Raw genomic sequence first — 20,923 nt, 5'->3', positions numbered from 1 at the left:
GGGTGATAATAACTAGCTGCCTTCCCTCTAATCTTACAGTGCTAAATTAGGGACAGTTAGCGCAGATAGCCCTCAAGCAGCTTTGCGCAAAATTCAAAGAAACAAAGCTTAACGACGGCAAACAGAAATAAAATGTTAATATATTATATTGAAAAATATATTGTTGTATAGTAATGTGAACGTTAATTTTTACATAAGTTTCAAGAATGAATGTGAAATGCAAAATGTTTTTAGTTTTTATAGGATCATTGGATCCGATATCAACATTTATTATTTAATGGACTCTAAATATAAACGTTGTAACTTCTTGTGTCAATAACATCCCGATGAACGTATTACTGTATTTGTAGTTTTTAAAGTTTTTACCAATTAAATCCTTTCTGTTTGAGAAATTTATTTACTTTGCTTTTTAATACTGTGGGAGGTGTTGTCTTTTATATACCTCAAATTATTTTAATGAAAATCTGAAATTTATTTGTATCACATATATACATCTCTACGTGTGAACCCTATTCTAACTTTCCATGGTTTGTTATGTTGAAAACTTATATTTGAAATGCGAAACACTTGAAACAGTGCTTTTGTGTTTAAAAATAACAAGCTATGTTTTCGCTCTTCTACCTGTTGTAAAATTTATTATTATCAATCTTTTATATTATCATTATTTCAAAAGTGTATTTGGTTATTAACAGCAATATTACAATTTGTTAAATAATATATATATACGCACACACACACGTTTCTATTATTTTATATTTAATAACATAGTGTTAGAAACTTTCGACTTGCTTCTGTGTTCGTGCCATATTTTACGAAAACCGCAGCCACAAAATAAGCTGGTCAAAACGAAAAGGGTAAGTCCGTGAACAAGGATGGGTTATACTATGAAGATAGAGCTTTTTACCTTTGGACGGTACCACATTGGGCTTCTATACTATAAAATGTGATTGTAATAGAAATAAGAATGAAGTGTGTGAAATGTACTGTAAAGTTTGAGGTGAAGTTGTGGTTTTGTTTTTTTATTATTTGTGCTTATAAATGTGTGTTTTACAAATGTAATTTCAGTAGTGTAATTAAATGTATTTGTCATTCGCGTAAGGTTTCACATGTTTTTTTTAGATTTAATAGTTTTGGTAACGAATGTTAAGTTGCACTTTGGAATACAGAAGTTAACTTGTTTGTGTATTAATTACATTTAGGTCAAATAGTTAATACTATTCTGATTTGCAGTTTCCAACGCTATTTACTTCACGCACAACCAGGATAAAAATAATAGATTTTCCTGGTACCATAATCTAACTGTCAACACGTTACGTGCCCTATAAATAGTAATTTCGTTAGTATCAGTTAACCCACCCCTTTAAGTTTCTTTTATCCTTACAATTCATTTGTTTTCTTTCTCTTGTTAACTTGTATCATGGAATACGTGGAAGGCAAGAGTTGTTCAAACTGGGTATAAGGAAATGTGACGGTATCTGGTTAAATATAAAGTTTATAGTAACTTGAGTAAGATTTCTTTTTAAAATTAAATGACTTAAGGTCATTCGTAAGATGTTAATATAAAACGTCTAGGCGTTTGGAAGATTTAAAAATTTATTTGTGCATTTTTGGTAATTGGGATAAATGTGTATTAAATTTCAATTTTTCTTAAATGTTTCCTACCAAAAGCGTTGTGCCACTTTTAAACAATTTTCAGGTGAAAACAATATGATCACATGTTAATTCTGAACTTCTTAAATAAGACCTAAGACATTCAAATATTAAATCTCCTTGATAAATAACAATTGTCTCAAAGATTTTGAATAAGTTAAGGATGGGATGTGTTAATCATTTGGTCCTATTTTATAAATGTATTAATTGGGTAGGGGATTTGGAAAAGTAAAAGTTAGATAGTGTTACTTTGTGTTTCCTCTCTCAAAGGAGGTAATAAAATATTCCTTTGTAATTATAAGTTTATTAGTCTAGTCTTGCATCAGGTGTTGAACATCTTGTGACGTTTAATGCTCTGTAAATAAGTTAATGCTTGAACTTTTAGATGGTTTATGTTGCTACAGAAAACTTAATCTTTATTTGATATACTTTGCTAGGGAAAATATACTCTTTTTACATATGTATTAACCTGTATTTAGTATCTCTAAACTTACAAAAAAGGCATCTTGTAATATTCCAAATGAACGGCTTCAGTTATCTGTAGGTGTGGAGATTATTCTTTCTTTCACTTGATAGTAAAGTTGTTAGATGAGATTGAAAACAAGTACAGCGTTGTTGGATAAATGTCTTAAATACAATGTGAATTCCTGTTAGGACTAAGGCTTTTTACATTTTGATAAGGGAGGGGGTGTCATATTGCTTGCATCTGCTGGTGATATTAATACATTTCTTCTTAGCTGTTAAGATGCTACTTCTGTGCAAAAAAAACAAACAAACAAATGTGTAGATTATTTTGAGACTGAAATGAATAAGTAGCAGATTGCTTTTAAACCACAAGTGCAATGTGTGCATGTAAGTTATTGTAATTTAAAGTTTTTAACTTTAGTAGAAATGCTCTTTAACAATATGTTAGAACTTTTTTATCAGTTTGGCTCAGCCCATCATACAGTATTCTACTATTTAAACTACAGAAATATTTAACTTTGTTACTGTGTAGCATTGTATTCAGTCTTTTGGCTTTCTAGTCTTTGACAATGGGTTATGTCATAAGACAATATTATGCCTACTATATTTTTAAAGACCTAATGTTTAAACTAATCCATTTTGAGATTTTTTTTTTTTTTTTTTAAATTGGAAGCATATAATAACATTTGTACCTCTTGATGTACTATAACAAAAGTGGTTGTTTGAAGTGAGTAAGGTAATGCAGTCTATTTTGAAAACACATTTGTTATTTGTACTCTTTTAATCTTAGAGGCTAAATGCACTCCATGTGTGTGTTTTTAATGTCTTGTACTTAACTATAATTGTACTATGTCTGCTTTTAAAGTATTCACATCATAATAAAAATGCTGACTTATTTTATTGAAAGACGTTCAGACTACTTCTGTTAGAAGTTTCCCGAGAATAAGTCTTTGTACAAGAACTGATTTAAGATTTTCTAAAGTGTTTTTTTTTTTTATTCCTTCATTGTTTAAGATCTAATTAAAATTATTGACTTTTTTAAAGGAATTGATGATGATGATAGTGGTGTGTGTGTGTGTGTGTGTATATATATATATATATATATATACACACACACACACACACACACACACACACACACACACACACACACACACACACACTGTCTTCAGTGTACTTAATGGGACAGTTTTCTATAACCAGTCTTCTAGCTAATTGTATAGCTTTAGTTGTTTTTATTTTTAGTTTTATAAATTAAACTATACTTACTTTAAAACATTTTGGTATTTCATTTAATAAAATATACACCATATCTTGAGTTACTCATACCTAATCGAAAACTTTTAAATGATTTAACAATGTATTAAATTTGCACCATTTTATTAAATGATAAATATCTTCAATTTTGAAAGTAAGTAAATTCACTTTTACTCATCTTATATTCATCATTCACATTTTAGAATTTTATAACCTGATGTTACTATCATCTACAAATGCTACTGTTACACCTAACTATGCAATCGTTAACTGTAATGCCACCTACATCATTTAAAGATTCTTCTTTTCTCCTGCTCAGAGATAACACTATGGCCATAAATAAACTGGATTATTCACAGCGATCACTTGCCATCATTTCTTTGGCTCTGGGGTTTCTTGTGATTTGGACAACAGTATTAGCAGGTGTCTTGTTGTATCGTACACTTGAAGTATGTACCATTTTTAAGTTAAACATGTTAGTACAAAGTTTCTGTTACATAAATATAATTATCTTATTTTACAGATACTATTTGACTTAAGTTAGTTTACTATTAAAATTGTCAAATTATGTGTATCAATGTTCTCTGTGTTTTAAGGGTAGGAGAATATTAGTGTATTTGTAACTATCAACAAGTGCTCGGTGAGACAATTTTAGTGATTAAAACTAAAACCATTTGTAGAAGCAAAGGAAACTTGTAATGAAAGGTATGGTAAATAATTTTTCTTGCAAATTGATCATAAATTATATGATGATTACCAGCTAGTTATTACCTACAGCTCATGATTACCATTGAATTGAAAATCAGAATGTTGTTGTGTTTAGTTAAAAAGGAGAAACTTGTGCAAGTTGCTTTCAGTACTATGATTGCAGATTGTTTTAGAAAAATGTTTTTATCAGAGGCACTTAATCTATTTTTTAAGTATTATGAAGTTTGTTTTTTAAATATACTCTTAAAATGTTTTTTGAAATTGCTAAAAGTTTGAAGCTGTTTTACTTCATAAGTGAAATATCTATTTTTTTTTTTAAAAGTGGAAAAATATTTGTTTTACTTTTTTTTTTTTTAAACAGGAAGAAGAAGTTACAAAACAGACCAATGCATTATTCATTGCACACGAAGATATCGGCAAAATTTCCTTTGCACTTGGACGTGAATTAGGTAAATCAGTATTCCTTGCATAGCAAAATTTGGATTATTCTTTAGAAAAACAAGTCAACATCTGACTTCTGTATCCTTTTTATTTGATAACAAAGTGCTAAATTTTCTTCGTTTTTACTTAAATTGTTGTGTTTTTGTATGACTTAAATTAAGACTTTAGTTGTGTAAAACTTTTGTTTTTGTTGTTTTTCAAATTTAGTTAACTTCCTTAAATGTACACAAATAATCTAATTACTAACAAAATTGAATACGTATAACCTTGTTTCAACAGAAATATTTTATGTAAATGCATGTGACTTATAAAAAATCTAGTTTCCTGTTCTGAGGTTGCCAAAATTTATTAAACGTAAATGTACAGAAAAATGTTTTTAAATTTTATTTTCTAAAAGCTTCCTTCTTTTTGATTTTACTTGAATTTAATAACTGGTATACTTATTTTTTACATAACTTGATATAATTTTTGCATTTAAAGAAAAGTGTGGAATACAGATTTATTTTTATAATATAATATTATTTGAACAGTGTCTACTGTTAATTTGCTGTTATCACAAGGCTCTAAAGAACAAAAGGATTTTCATGATGTTACATGGAAAATAACTGACAAAATATGGAGAAATGTACAAGAAAGAAGTATTGACCACTTGGTGGTTTCTGTGTTCCAGTTACTTGATAACGTGGAAGTCAAACTGAAGAAGCATAGAAGTACTTTAACATTAGAGTCTAATCCTTATGAACTTGTGAACTTTTATCTAAATATAAACAACATGATCTTGAATCAATGTTTTAACTTAGATTATAAGCATCAGCTACCAGTGCCTAGTGTATTGCACACCCTTTTCATCCAGGGAATGTCCCAAAGATTTGGAGAGCTAGGCTTAGGCCTAATTTATGTGAAGTCGAACTTGACATTCAACAAAACTGAGTATTTGGCCTTGCGAGCGGGCAGTACTCAACTCTTGAGCATGTCTTTCCACTTCATTCCAAGAGCAAAAGCCAAGTGGGTAGAACTTCATCATCAGAATCCAAGAGTAGGAGAAGTTTTGGAATTAGTGGCTGAAGACATCCTTGCAGGGGGACAACTACAAGGAAAAAAAGAACTGTCAAAGGCCTACCTTGATAGTGTGATGGAAGAACTAGCTATGTTGTTTTTAACCAAAGAAGTCCTAAACACAACGTTGTCATCAACTATAGAAAGGCTTACTCAAAGTACTCGCAATACTGTAGCCTTCAATATGTCAATTTGTATTGTTGCATTGGTAGTTGTTATAATATGTCTTATCATTAGTGTTTGTTCCTTCTTCAGATATATTGGTCTTAAACGGGGAGAATTTTATTAAATTTAGAAGTGTCTCAAATGCCAGGTGTACTGAAACTCAAGATAAAAATCAAATTATATCTGATTATGGTATTTTTAAACTGCAAGATCATCTATAGGACATTAGATTAAAATTTTATATTAATTGTAGACTAGGCAATCTCTGTGTATACACCTTACTTTTTATTATGCGTGTGTGTGTATATATAATTTTTATGTAAAATAAAGTTGTGTGTATTTTTATTTATTTTAATACAAGTGGTTATTTCTGTATACTCTCTTAACATTTTACTATAACATGTCAATTTTACCTATTGCCAGTAAAACTGAATAATAAAAAGTACCATTTTTATTTTTGTTTGGTTTCCTTTTTGTTCAATTGAAACACAGTGTAAGTTTATGAACACTGCAACATTTTAAGAGTGATAAACAAATGTAAACAATTCCCTTTTAAAACATTCTATTTGTGAAAAACAACCTTGTATGTATAAAAAGTAATTTTTATTTATTTATTTTAGCTTCTACATCATGTTAACTAAAACTATTAATAATAAAACTTGTATAATTGTCATGTTTTCTCTTTTAACTTTCTCAAACTGCTTCCACAGTATTGGAAGGGAATCCATTCCAAAGGCCAACTGCTGTCTTTGGTAATTTTCAAATTATAGTTATGCCATGATCTTTAAAGATAAACTATAATTAAAATGAAAAATAAATTTATGTTGACACAACATGTTCAAGTTATATGAATGTTGCAAAAAGAGAACACAAAATGAGAAACATAATTAACTATAATAATTACAAGAAAAAAATTGTTTCTATTAAGTTTTTGTTTTTTCTATAAATGATGCTAGTGTAGAACCTTGGATTTTTGAGCTATGATAGTATTTGTGTAATACTATAAAATATTCCCTGCATTTTGATTTGTGGGTGCAGTGTGAAAATAAGGTACCATCTCTTGACAAGAATGATAGAGTACTGGTGATGTTTTATTTGGTAATTCAAAATTAGCTCTAGCAACTTGTAGTTTAGTATTGTTTACCTGTGATGTTAATCTAATGATTATTACCCAAAGTTCTGCAAATAATTACATGTGAGATTTAAAACCTGAGCACTATTATTAATATCTCCTTACAGATGGTAGTTTATAATTAATAATATTTATTTTGGAATACTATTACTGCCAGTACATGAGTGTTTTGCAGTGAATTAAGTTTTAATTTTCTGTAATATGTTCATTGTTTTTGCTTGCCCTGGTGGTTAGGGTGTTTGACTTGGAATCGGAGAGTCAGAATCGAATTCTATCCCTCCAAATATGCTTTCTCTTTCACCCGTGGGGAAATTATGTTACAGTCAATCCTATTATTTGTTGGTAGAAGAGTAGCCCGAGAGTTTGTGGTGGGTTGTGATTACTAACTGCCTTCCTTCTAATCTTTTACTGCTAAATTAGGGACGACGAGCGTAAATATCCCTAGTATAACGTTGCGTGAAATTCAAATCAAACATTTGTTTTAAAAATTAGGTTTACCAGTCCTAAACAAAATTTTCAGCTCTATTCCAAATTAAGTGTAAAAATAAATCTTTTGAGTTTTTAAGTTATTGTATTTGCTTGTTTTAAATACTCGTGCAAAGATACAAGGGTTTTCTGCCATTCTGAAGTTTGAATTGATAGATTAAATGACAACTAATTTAAGAGTACTCATTGTCAACTCTTGGAATGTGCTAATGAAATCGTGGTATTTGGCCTTCAATTTTCAATACACCCATTATACTGTAGTAATGAACGTTATTTAATGAAATGAGACATGAATTACATACTCTTAGACTTGCAATGTGAAATGCTAACTGCTAACCATTGATCCATCCATACATGGCATACTGTGTTGTACTTTATTTTTAAACATTCTTGATGTGTGTTAATGCAAAAAACAACGTTTAGTTTTTCTGTACATCAGAGATGTGAATAGAAATAAAACTTTTTAACTATGACTGCGTTACCTAGGCGGTTCAGTATACAAACGTAAAATAAAAAAAGAGTATACGGGTTATTGAAGTCATAAACGTAATTTGTTTTAAATTTTGGGAAATCTATTTACTATCTAACGATTGTGTATTACTGCTCTTTATTTTTTTCCAGTTTCGGACTAAACAGGGCTAAAACACAACCCTTGTCAAGGATAACCGACTGTAATAATTTGTTCAACAGCGTTAGCAACGGATAATTTTAAATCGCTAAGCCTTTAATTTGTAGCTGTCGTTAATCTAGAGAACACCTGATAGATTATAACAGGCAACGATAATTTTTATGATGCACCCCAAAAAAGAGACACTTTGACTGGTATATGCATTAAATTAGTGTACACTTCCTAATGGGGATTGAGTTGACCTACGTAGAAAACTACAGTCGAAATACCTATTTTATGGATGTGTAATAAACCCATTCTTTGATACAAGTAGTTCCAGGAGCCGTAAAATAGGTGTGATCGAGTACTTTCTCCAACCCTTTTAGCTTCAGCCGAACCGATATTAACACATGCAAGAACATTAAAAATTTATTATGTTACTATGGTACTATTAAAAATCACTGCGTTTATTGTTGCCGCCACCTGTACTTCTATAGTAGCTAGATAGGGTTAGCTTTTCGTTTTAAACTGAATAAAATTTAGAGATATAACCAATTAATCACATGCATGTGAAAGTGCCCATTATATGCTTTGAAGATGTTATTACTTATTTACATACAACTGAAGTGACTGGTAATACATATGTATCAAATATTAATAAAAGAGAAGTTTAATACACGTTCATCTAAAGCTATAATGTTACATAATCGAGTTGTTGCCAGAGGATGAATTGAATTATATAAATATTTAATTTTATCTTGCGCGCTCAAGTAGGCTTTAAAATAGATTTTGTTAGTGTGAGTGTCCCCCCCCCTCCAACACACATACATGTTTAAATGGGTTCTGGGTCTCTTATTGGTGGGTCATAAGTAATACACCCTCGTGGTACAGTGGTATATCTGCGAACTTAACGCTAGATAGCGTTCCAATACTCGTTTTAGGCAGAGCACAGATAGCCCATTGTGTATCTTTGTGTTTAAATGGCATACATCTTTTACCCCCGGTGTACAACGTTTTTAATGAATAACCTCTCGGCCGGAGACATTTTTGTTTTTGTAATTTTAGTGCCTATTTTGTTTGCTGGTAGTTAAGAGAGGCGCAACTGGAGCTAGTTCTTCCTTTAGCTGCTCTAATGATGATTACTAAATAAAATTTTCTAAATAATATGCATTTAGTTTCTTTTGAATTTCGCGCAAAGCTACGCGACAGCTAATTGCGCAAGGTATCCGTATTTCAGCAGTGAAAGACTAGAGGAAAGACAGCTAATTATCACTCTTGGACTTATATTTTACCAACGAATACTAGGATTGAGCGTAACATTATAATGCCCCCACGGATGAAAAAACAAACATATTTGTTGGGATAGGGATTCCAACTCACAACTCTCAGGCTGCATATCAAGCGTCCTAACCATATGGCCATGCCAGGCAGCTTGTTTTGCCTTAGAAAATAATATATTAGAATTAGGAATGGGTCTGGCGTAGTCTAGTAGTCATTATGTCCGAACTATGAACTCGAGGGTTCACGATTCGCTTCCCTATGCCGCTCTCTGTCACAACGAACATGCTCGCCCTTTCAGCCGTGGAGCGTTCTACATTTGTTCAATATCATACCAAAGATCAAAATAAAAGAGATCTCTTGATGGTTTTCATCAAGTTCTATAATATTTAAGCATACCGTACGAGTTGTAGAGGTATTTTACACAGCCTGTAAGTCCCCCACAGGTACGGCGACAAGTCTACAGATTTACAACTCTAATATCACGGGTTCGATTCCTTTTGGTGGGATCCCGGAATGGTCAAGTGGTTCAGACACTCGAGTCATAATACGAGGGTCGCGGGTTCGAATTCCCGTCACACCAAACATGCTCGCCCTTTCAACCGTGGGGTTGTTATAATGTTAAGGTCAATCCCACTTTTCGTTGTTAAAAGAGTAGCGAAAGAGTTGGCGGTGGGTGGTGATGACTAGCTGCATTCCCTCTGCTTTTATATAAAACAAAAATCGATTGTGATGGCACATAACACATGTCCGAGTTAGTGATCTGCCCCACCACAGGGGCACAGCGTTAATTGTGCTATCGCATAGATAGTTTAAAAATTTGTATGCCATGAACCACCAACATTTTTATGTCTGCACTCAGTTTTGTTTCTTGATTGCTATGCTAGTACATTTTCACCTCCCTATGGAGTGTGTGTGTTTTCTTATAGCGAAGCCATTTCGGACTATCTGCTGTGTCCAACGAGAACAATCGAACCTCTGATTTTAGCCTTCTAAGTCCGTTTTCTTACTGCTGTCCCAGCGGGGAACCCTCCCTATTGAAATTCTCTTTGTTGTTGTTAGTTGCGCATGTCTTTTTCTGAATATTCGTTGGCTAAGATAGAAGTAGTAGTAGTCTTTCTGTAATTTTGGTTAATGAAGGGGGAGGAAAGTTTCTTTTATCGCTTCTAAACGTTTTCTTCTTAGAGAAGTGACTTGACTCAGTAAGCATCAGGTAGAGGGTGTATTCTTCATATATGTAATTCATTTAATTTTGTGAAAAGTGAAGTAGATCGGCATTAATCAGTAATTCATATATTCAAGGTTTAGAAGTAAAATAAGTGTAAATTCTTTGGCTACAGTTTTCAGATTGGGTAAGATTGTTTTTAGATGATGAAAAACTTGCTGTTATGTCTAAAAGTTTTTTGTTTTTTTTGGCTTCTGGTATGGTATTGTACAACGCAGAAGCAATTTGAGGTAGAAATATTAGTTCTATCTGAAAACTTTAAACGAAAGAGAGCCTTAAGTTTCATTTTACAGCACCTAACAACAGTCCAGAACCCACGGACCAATTCGTTCATTTGTTTTCCATCAACGATGAAATTAATTTTTGATTCAATACCAACCTATGAAGTTACCCAGTGTTCCTGTTTCAACAGATTGCTGTGTTCCAAAGTTTAGCGTGAAAGATGCTAATATAAAGTTTAAAGACTGAAGTACAAAAGGCGGTTCTAAACTTTCCGCAGATGCCTGAAGATGGTTAGAGGTTACTGACACTGGGTGTATAGTAACTTAACAAGGCGGTTGCATATACTCAAGAATATTTATGTGAGGGTGGAATGTATGATATGTGGGTCGAGAGAAAGTAATTTTCTTTCATGCAACAACTCGATTCTGCCATGTATCAAGAAAGGTGTTCTCTCTAAGTAAATAACAAAATTCGAATACAGGGAGAACTTCATATCATGCAGATCGTTGTTGTTTAAATGCTATCTGTTTAAAATAGGCTTTGAATTTCAAATAAATGACAAAAAGGATGACCTAGTTATGAATGACAGATTTCTCAAATTGAAAACTATTTGACTAAAGGCTGACTGAACATTATTCATGGCCTTATTTGGTAGAAAGAAAGTTATATATATAACTTCTTCGTTTGAAGTTAAGCACAAAGCTACTCATCGAGCTATCTGTTCTCTCCTCACAATGAGTACCGAAACGCTGTGCCGTTAGAGGTCTCTCCTCTCTCTCTTTCTCTTTTTTTTTCCATTGCTATTCCATTTTATTTTTATCGTTCTAATCTCTTCACATGATGTGCTAGACAGGTATTATTGTCTTTTATCTTCGTGAATCTTGACCTTTGTTGGTTCAATATATTAAATGTAACATCCAAAAGAGATGTAAGCGATCTATGTGTTCTCCATTAAAACTTGAAATACAAAAAATAACCACAAAAAACTACGAACATGTTGTGACTTCGGAATATTGTTTTGATATTATGCCGATTCCATATCCTCTGTATGTTTTAAGATATCTCAAACATAAAGATTTGTTTGTTTTTGAATTTCGCGCAAAGCTACACGAGGGCTATCTGCGTTAGCCGTCCCTAATTTAGCAGTGTAAGACCAGAGGAAAAGCAGCTAGTCATCACCATCCACCGCCAACTCTTTTACCAACGAATAATGGGATTAATGACCGTCAAATTATAATGTCTCCACGGCATGTTTGGTGTGATGGGGATTCGAACTCGCAACTCTCAGAATGCTAGTCGAGCGCTCTAACCACCTAGCCATTAATCGATGCCGTCTTTGTTCAGATGGTAGGCTCGAAATGGCCAACTGGTTAGGACGCTCGACTCCTAATATAAGGCCGTGATTTCAGATCCACGTTGCTCCAAGCATGCTCGTCCTTTCAGCCGTGTAGGCGTTATAAAGTGATGGTCAATCCCACTATTCGTTGGTAAAAGAGTTGGCGGTGGGTGGTGATGACTAGCTGCCTTCCCTCTAGTCTTGCACTGCTAAATTAGGGACGGCTAGCGCAGATAGACCTCGAGTAGCTTCGCGCAAAATTCAAAAACAAAAAAAACAAACATTGTGGAGAAGGGGATAAGACGGGAATTCCACCTGGACGAAATGGGAACGTGACATAAAATAAGTAAATTATAAGTAGGTCGCACATGTTAAAACAGTGTGGTAGTTGGTCAAGTAGAATTTATAAGGAAGTATTTATTGAGTGTAATAATGAAACACAGGTTTCAAAATGATATACAATAAAAAAGAGAAGAGTACGTGATTCAGCAACAGGAAGTTTTCTTGATCGTCGATACCGTGTCAGTAAAAGTCCTTTGCCTCTGATACTTATTGTGCTTTTTTCAGAACCGGTTATAACAGGAGTGTTTAATGATCCTGTTATTGTTTTATTTCCTGGTGGTGCCGGTTTATCCTCACATAAAATGCACTTCAGTTTGATCTTTTGTAACTAGGAGCGCAGAATAACTTAATTGACTATTTTATTCACTGTGAATAAAATACATCCAGTGAACTTATAAGTTATGTGTATGTTCTTATAGTAAAGTCACATCGAGACATCTACTGAGTCCACCGAGGGGGTTGGTTTGGTTTGAATTTCGCACAAAGCTACACGAGGGCTATCTGCGCTGTCTGCCCTTAATTTACCAGTGTGAGACTAGAGTGAAAGCAGTTAGTCATCACCATCCACCGCTAACTCTTTTACCAACAAATAGGTGGATTGACTGTCACATTATAACTTTCACCACGGCTGAAAGGGCAAGCATATTTAGTTAACAGGGATTTGAACCCGCAACCCTCGGATTCCGAGTCGAGTGCCTTCACCACGTGGCCATAACGGGCCCAACCGAGGGGAATCGAGCCCCTGATTTTAGCGTTGTTAATCTGTAAAATTACCGCTGTACCAGTGGGGGACTTTATAGGTTGTGAAGAATATCTCTACAACTCGTACAGTATGCCTAAATATTACAAAACTTGATGCTTGTGTTTCTTTTGTCTCTGCTTCTGGAAAGTTTATTTCTCAATTTTCTGTCTCTTAATTCACCTAAGAATCATCACTGAGTTACATTAAGCTGGCATGGTATAGTCAGGTGTTTAGGGCGCTCGACTCACAATCTAAGGGTTTTGGGTTCGAATCCACGTCGCACCAAACATGCTAGCCATTTCAACCGTGGGAGCCTAATATAGTGATGGTCAACCCCACTATTCGCTGGTAAAAGAGTAGCCCAAGAGTTGGCGGTGGGTGATGATGACTAGCTGCCTTCTCTCTAGTCTTACACTGCTTAGTTAAGGACGGCTAGCCCAGAGAGCCCTTGTGTAGCTATGCACGAAAATAAAGAACAAAGAAAGAAACACTAATAAGCAAATTGTGATGTGGTGAATTAAGAACTGGACCAAATGTAAATTTACTCTTACAATATTTATAAACTAATGCAAATTAAGTAACGTCAAGTTGCTCTACTTTTCGTACGTGTGAGATGTCGCTTGCTGTTTTAGATAAACTAGATTTTTTCTTACTCAAACTTTTCGTATGAATAATATAATTTCCATTGGTAGCCCTGTAACTGGCTCCACTGATAACATTGTAATTTCATTTGTAATATATTTATAGAATTTATGGAAATATAGTGTAGCTAGTCTTATTTATTGCGTTTCGTATTTTGTTCATTTATATCACAAAATAAGAGGTTCAAACATTTCGAGATAGGGCAACACCCAAGGATCTTCACACTTTAGCATAAACAACTTGTATGATAAGTACATGTAATCAGCACCATTTTAAAATTATATCACCTCTTAATAATTATTAAATATCAAAATTATAAGCAAAACATTGAAGACTTAAGATGTTTAAAATAAAGATCTTATTTTAAAAAGTGAATGTAAAATGGGAAACATTACCTTAAACTGTTCTTAATCGTGCCAGAAGGCCTAGCTATGATTTGATCTACAAAGGAAAAGTAACGACATGGGCATAAAACAAATTCGTTTATTTAATTCCATCAGTTTTATAATAAATAATTTTTCTTCGGAATTTGATGGCCCAGCATGGCCAGGTGGTTAAAGCAATCCACTCGTAACCTGAGGGTCGTGGGTTCAAACCTCCGTCACATTTAACATGCTCGCCATTTCAGCCGTGGGTACGTTATAATGTGATGGTTAATCCCACTATTTATTGATAAAATAGTAGTTCAAGAGTTGGCAGTGGATGGTGATGACTAGCTGCCTTCCCTATAGTCTTACATTCCTAAATTAGGGACGGCTAGCGCAGATAGCCCTCGTGTAGCTTTGCGCATAATTCAAACCATTTTTATCTTTTTCGTTATATAGTTTTCTAAATAGAAGTGTATATCAACTTAAAATATAAAATTATTATAATCTTTATAACTAAACAACTTTAAAGGAAATGGGCGTCAGTATTTACGCAGTTTCTGTACTTGATGAGTCAGAGTCATTAAAGTCGCCTAAAAAACAAACTGCAATTTAATATGTTTATACATGAAACATTTGAACATATTCAACATTACTATAACAGACGTACTTAAGAGATAAATATCAGTGCAATAGAACATTTTGCACAAACTTTCGCATTGAGTAAGATCAATAAAGATTACAAAATGTATACAAAATAAACACTTGCATGTGTATATATTTTTTATTTATATAAAATATTTATACTTATAAAATGTGTATAAATAGATACACAGAATAAATCGGTAACTGCACACAAATGAGCGTTGGGTTGAACTTGACTTTCCGCTTATTTAACAAAACGCAGGTGTAAAACCAGTTGAAAAGAAAAACACTGATTCGTAAAAACACAATGTCTACTATATCTCTGCGTGTGTCTATAAATAAATAAACAGGAGAGAGAGATACACACTTGTACATCCTTTGTTTGAGAGGTATTGTTTTTTAAAAAAAAAGAAATATACAGATATAATTTTTGCGAGTTATTTCGCCATTTTAAATAATTTTGCGGCCGACAAGGAGTTGACGGAGACGTTTTCATAAATATGAAAAACAAGAAATTTCGATGCCATTAAGTTTTACACACTTTAGAAAGACAGAAAATAATCATTATGAGATATATATTATATATATCATTAATTATTGCTAATATATTAACCATAAGGACTCAAATTCAACCTTTTCCCCCCGCCTCGCGGTAGGTTGACAGTATTTGTATCGCTATAATACGGCATTGGTTTCTTGTGGTGGCTAGAGTATACGTATTTTATTGCGTAGTTTTCTGCTAAACACTAATAATTTGTATTTCTTTCTATAGTGTTCAAAACTACAAAATTTGTTTCTGTTACCTTGTTCTTTCTTAGACATACGGAAGTTTTGATTTGTTTTGAGTTTTACGCAAAGATTGTTTGTTTGTTTTGAATTTTGCACAAAGCTACTCGAGGGCTATCTGTACTAGCCGTCCCTAATTTAGCAGTGTAAGACTAGAGGGAAGACAGCTAGTCATCACCATCCACCGCCAACTCTTAGACTGCTCTTTTACAACGAATTGTGGGATTGACCGTCACATAATAACGTTCCCACGGCTGAAAGGACAAGCATGTTTGGTGTAACGGGGAACCTGCGACCCTCGGAATAAAAGTCGAGTGCCTTAACCACCTGGCCACGTTGGGCCATGGAAGTTTTAAACTAATATCTATTTTACGAATACTCTTGAACACTTTCCTTCAAGCAACAAAAAGGTATTTGTATTTGTATTTTCCCTCTGCCCGTTAGTTTGCTTTACAACAAAGCCACATTTAGTTAGCTTCTGTGTCCGTCATGGAGAATAGGACTTTGGATTTTAGCGTTGTAATTCCGCAAAATTACCCCTTATCCACCACAGGACTTTCCTCTTGATTAACATTAATACACTGATGAATATAAAAACGTGTACATCAGAAAAACAAACAAACTGTAGTTTAACGTTCAAAACTGATTATAACAGTTACAATTAAAGTTTAACAACAATGATGTTTAAGGTATATATTTAAGTTTTTAGAATTTCGCGCAAAGCTACACGAGGGGTATTTGCCCTAGCCGTCCCTAATTTAGCAGTGTAAGACTAGAGGGAAAACAGCTAGTCATCACCATCCACCGCTAACTCTTGGGCTACTCTTTTACCAACGAATAGTGGGATTGAACGTGACATTATAACGCTCCCAAGGCTGAAAGGGCGACCATGTTTGGTGTGAGGGGTTACCATAACCTGAGTGTAATTTTTCATACCTATTTACGTTTGTTGATTTTTGTATTATTATTTTATCCTTCTTTAATTAGCATACTGAAAAACTTTCGTTCGAATATTGTAAATTCTGGTCCTTAAACTTGTTAAATGTAGCCACGAAGGAGTACTATTTAGAACAGGATAGGACCAGTTAGGATTGTTTATATACGACTGCTTGAGATGATTGTTTACAATGGTCAACATCTTCTTCGAACGAGATTATCTGTGCAACTGTTACAGGTTGATGACAAAACAATCAAGTCTCAGTAATTTCTTTTGATTACAATTGGGTATGCTCTTGTGAATTATATATGTCTCGGTGTGAGAAATTTATTGAATGTCTGTGTAATTTTAGCGTTCTAAGCCCTCAAGCTTATCCATGGGCAACCTAACGGCGTTGGTCATTGACACTGGAACTGGGTACACTTCCTAACGTTTTTGAAGGAAAAGCCGTACCCTCAGTGTTTTAAAATTAGTAGCACTGCGTCCCACGTAACAAGTGATTTTATGTATTTATTAGTCAACTTCAATTTTTCTTCTCCAATGTCTGGATCTATCCCAAGAATACGATAAATCGGGTGCAAAAGATACTCCCACACCTAATTATCTGAGAACGTGATAAATAGATCTTAAGAAATGTTGGAAATGTTTTGCAACAGTTGGACCGATTACGGTCTTTTATGGGTTGAGGATTTGTGGTCTGCGTCTCGTTACCGTAAAACACACACGAGTAAAACTCTCTTTTTTAGGGGCCGTAGATAAATTGTAAGAGTGAAAATCAAATCACACTATTCGTCTCAAGGAGACGTGACGGTAGGTAGTTTTGCCAAGCTATCATTTCTATAAATGCATCAATTCAAAGTCAGTGACAACTAGCGCGGATAGCCTTCATTTGAAGTTCACACAAACAATCAAACAACTTACGGTGTTCAACACGGTTTTATTTCGAAGTCAACTTTTAGTTATTTTCTTCCTTTTTACTACTCTTTAAAACTGAAATCCAGTTATTCTTGTGTTCATCTTCGGCTTTAATAAAGTTTTTATTTTACATATGGCTGGTTTGTTTGTTTGAATTTCGTACAAAGCTACACGAAGCTTATCTACGCTAGCCGTCCCTAATTTAGCAGTGTAAGTCTAGAGGGAAAGCAGCTAGTCATCACCACCCACCGCCAACTCTTGGGCTACTCTTTTACCAACGAATAGTGGGGTTGACGATAACATTATAAAGACCTCACAGCTAGAAGATTACAATCCCCGTAACACCAAACATGCTCACCTTTCAACCGTGAGGGTGTTATAATGTGACCGTCAATCCTATTATTCTTTGATAAAGGAGTAGGCAAAGAGTTAGCTGTGGGTGGTTCTGACTAGCTGCCTTCCCTCTAGTCTTACACTACTAAATTAGGAACAGCTAGTTCAGATAGACCTCGTGTAACTTTTCACGAAATTCAAAACATACCAAACGATTTACACCATATTATTAATTTATTTGATGACAAGTCTATGCCTCCATCATTGGAAAAGTTTTTAACACTTCTAGATTTGAACTTCTGTAGTTAATATTTACAACTTTTAACGAATCACAACAAACACTACAAACACTTTTGTTTGTGTGTTCATAGCTGTGTTATTCTCTTCCAGACTGGGTCTATCGGTGGCTCAGCTGTAAATATTACGTTTTTAAAGCTAGAATTTGGGACTTGATTTCAGTGACATAAACAGTGCAGATAATCCATTGTAAGGCTTCAAAGAGAATTACAACTGTCCAGACAGTATCTAAGTATTAAACAGAAAATAAGGATGTCATTAGCTCTCCAGACAACTTACGATTAAGTTTCTTTTGGTATTAAATGTCTTTATTATTTATATTTTATACCTGCTATTATTTTAAGAACCCATTTTATCTGTACTGTAACACGGACTCTTTCATTGGTTGAAAACAAAACTACCATATTTCCTGTTCATGTGAAAAAATAATAAAATGACCGTGCTTCTAGTCTGGGTTCTGACAACTTCAATGCACATTGTTTAACGAAGCTTTATATCAGGGCCGGTGCTAAGTGTTAGGATGGACCGTGTACTCTCAAATTTCATGCTGGACTGTTCAACTTAATTTTACTTAGTGGTTAAAAATCTTATTGTTAATTTTTAAAAATCGTATGATTATTTTAAATCGCTAAGAAGGGTTAACAAATGCTTAACTACCACTCCAAAGGAGAGGAACAGGAGCCAGGCTTATGTTTTCGAAAATACTGAATAATAACATAATCATTAAATTCGTACCAGCTCATGATCACCACAATCTTGTTAGGCTTGGCTCCTTCACTTATTGAAAACATTGAAAGCACTTTAATGCTTTTCATTTGTTGTTTTTTAAGCCTAAATTCGGATTACCTCTTTAGCTACGCGGCCAAATCCCTGTTTAAAAGATACAGGGCTTATATATTGTCAAAATAACTTTATTTATGTTTTTTGTCTGTCAAAGCTGTCATTTTATTTTTATTTTCTACTTTTAACTGTGTGTTTACAAATCCTTGTTAATCCCATAGGTTGACAGGTATCCTTTCAGCAGTTTCTGTCGCAAGTATAGTTTGGTTTGGTTTGGTTTATTTTGAATTGCACAGAAAGCTACACGAGGGTTATTTGCGCTAGTCATTCTCAATTTAGTAGTGACAGGCTAGATGGAAGGCAGTTAGTTAACGTCACCCACCGCCACCTCTTTGACTACTATTTTACCAACGAATAGTGGAATTTACAGGGCATGTTAACTGTGACACTGGTTTGAGCCCGTGATTCGCATCTATGCCCCTTCCAAAGGTATTAATGTACAAAAATAATAAATATTTTACTGTTCAAATTATCTTAAGTCGCATGGCCTCCTTTTCCTCCTTTGACGTGCTACAAGTGATTGATACGATACACATAAGGACACAGCTTTCGCACCTACAGATAGCATTTTGCGTTTTAACACTACTATATTGCTCCCACTTGAAAATTCATAGAAATCATAGATCGTCGAGTTGTTATGCTTAACAAGTATAATATCTATATAATAAACTCCTTTTGACCAATTTGACATTAGTTTTACATAAAAGTTTTTCCCAACATGTAGAGTTCGAAATAAAGATTCGCTTAATAGGGAATGTCTACTAAAACGTTACAAAACATTTGAGTGATATTTAGAACAGAACATGACAAAAATATAGCCACTGCCATTCATTTAACTTATTTCGTGACTTTTTAAGTAACTGGAGAATATTATTGTGTCAATCAAATTCCTTGACTGACAATATCCAACACTAAAATCAGCAGATAGACCGATGTGGCTTTACTATAAGAAGACACAAACGCACTTAACTCACAAAACCCCTAATATGATTTTAATTGGGCCTTCCTCTGATTTCTGGAACACGAGATAGTGACTTTTAACATGGATAGCAATCAAACTTTTAGAGAAGTCTTGGTCAAAAATTGATTATTAGGAACGTAGTGAGATCATTTAAAATTTCAGATGTGTTGTATAGCTGGTAACGATATTGTTGAAAAATCATACTCAGAAATCTGTCTAATTTCCTGCAACTATAGTACGACAGAAAAAACGTTTGGGGATTTCTTTTATGAAACTATGTGTAAACATGCTAGGTGTATTCTCGTGTAAAACGCGTTTCAACGAGATTTAGTTCGTTTACTTAGTGTGTGCGCTCTCCTTGGAATTGTATCAGGTCGTCCAGTTTAATTCCTGGGCCTGGGATGGCGAGTGGAGTGAGTTGTCGTGTTCCGAGCGTAGTAGATAGATTATGGGCTTTTATGGGTATGATGCGATTGAAAAGACTGAGATCGCCGGTGGTAAAGTGGCTAAACATATCTTCTTCAGGTTTTTGGAAGGTATGTTTTGAGTTTAGGAAAGTAATTGTTGAAAGTGACTTTATTTATGTTCTTAAACTATGGCATTAACCTTTGTTTCATCACTCGGCAACCGGCTTGGGACGTCGTCTGCTTGCAGATATTTTAAGTTTTAGGCTTAACGTTCATATGATTACCCGTAGTTCTAATAGTAATATTGTAATAGGGCTGATAAGCATACTTACTACACACAGTATCACTTATCAGCCTCACAAGTAGATCTAGATAAGCAAGTACCACTATTTAATATTAGTAATATTGAAACAAGCTAATAACATAACATCTAGTGACAAACTCAGGTTAACTTAACCGTTAAGTAACCTGATAATGATATAGTTGTTTAACTTTTACATTGTTACTAATATTAAATTTAACTTGGAAATAGTATTTCAGTTTCGCTCTCTGATAGAAATGTTGATTAAATTTATTAGTTATCACTATTTGCAAGAAAGAACATAAACATTAAATAAATTAATTGTTTTTTTTAGGTTAGTCAAGATTTTTTTACAAATTATTTTTGGCTATTAGACTAAATT

The 20,923-nt window shown here is 33.8% G+C and overlaps 2 protein-coding genes across 15 annotated transcripts in view; both read left to right on the top strand.

Annotated features, from left to right (window-relative positions):
- The first annotated feature begins 730 nt into the window (after positions 1–730).
- On the top strand, positions 731–6,194 carry LOC143224883 (uncharacterized). Of its 6 annotated transcripts, none has more exons than XM_076453305.1 (4): positions 731–854; positions 3,692–3,821; positions 4,442–4,529; positions 5,052–6,194. In XM_076453305.1, exons 2-4 carry the CDS (start codon positions 3,702–3,704, stop codon positions 5,864–5,866), a joined length of 1,023 nt encoding a protein of 340 aa, XP_076309420.1. In that variant the 5' UTR covers positions 731–854; positions 3,692–3,701; the 3' UTR covers positions 5,867–6,194. The 6 variants fall into 6 exon arrangements, with proteins under 6 accessions (XP_076309420.1, XP_076309417.1, XP_076309422.1 ...); XM_076453302.1 differs by having other exon boundaries at positions 852–997; XM_076453306.1 differs by lacking the exon at positions 731–854 and adding an exon at positions 1,081–1,453.
- Positions 6,195–20,187: 13,993 nt separating this feature from the next.
- The window catches only part of qless (decaprenyl diphosphate synthase subunit 1 qless), a 32,971-nt gene continuing 32,235 nt past the window's right edge, over positions 20,188–20,923 (top strand). For 3 of the 9 annotated variants that reach the window (XM_076453301.1, XM_076453298.1, XM_076453296.1), the window contains exon 1: positions 20,237–20,369. Coding sequence is in view for 2 of the 9 variants with exons in the window: in XM_076453293.1 (XP_076309408.1) it covers positions 20,235–20,369 (135 nt within the window). In the remaining 7 variants the exon portion in view is untranslated. Of the gene's footprint in view, positions 20,370–20,923 lie in introns of all 9 variants that reach the window. The other 6 variants (XM_076453300.1, XM_076453295.1, XM_076453293.1 and 3 more) reach the window with 5 other exon arrangements.

The sequence above is a fragment of the Tachypleus tridentatus genome, chromosome 9 (genome assembly GCF_004210375.1).
Source record: "Tachypleus tridentatus isolate NWPU-2018 chromosome 9, ASM421037v1, whole genome shotgun sequence".
NCBI classification, from domain to species: domain Eukaryota; kingdom Metazoa; phylum Arthropoda; class Merostomata; order Xiphosura; family Limulidae; genus Tachypleus; species Tachypleus tridentatus.
This window is presented reverse-complemented; position numbering and strand designations above follow the sequence as displayed.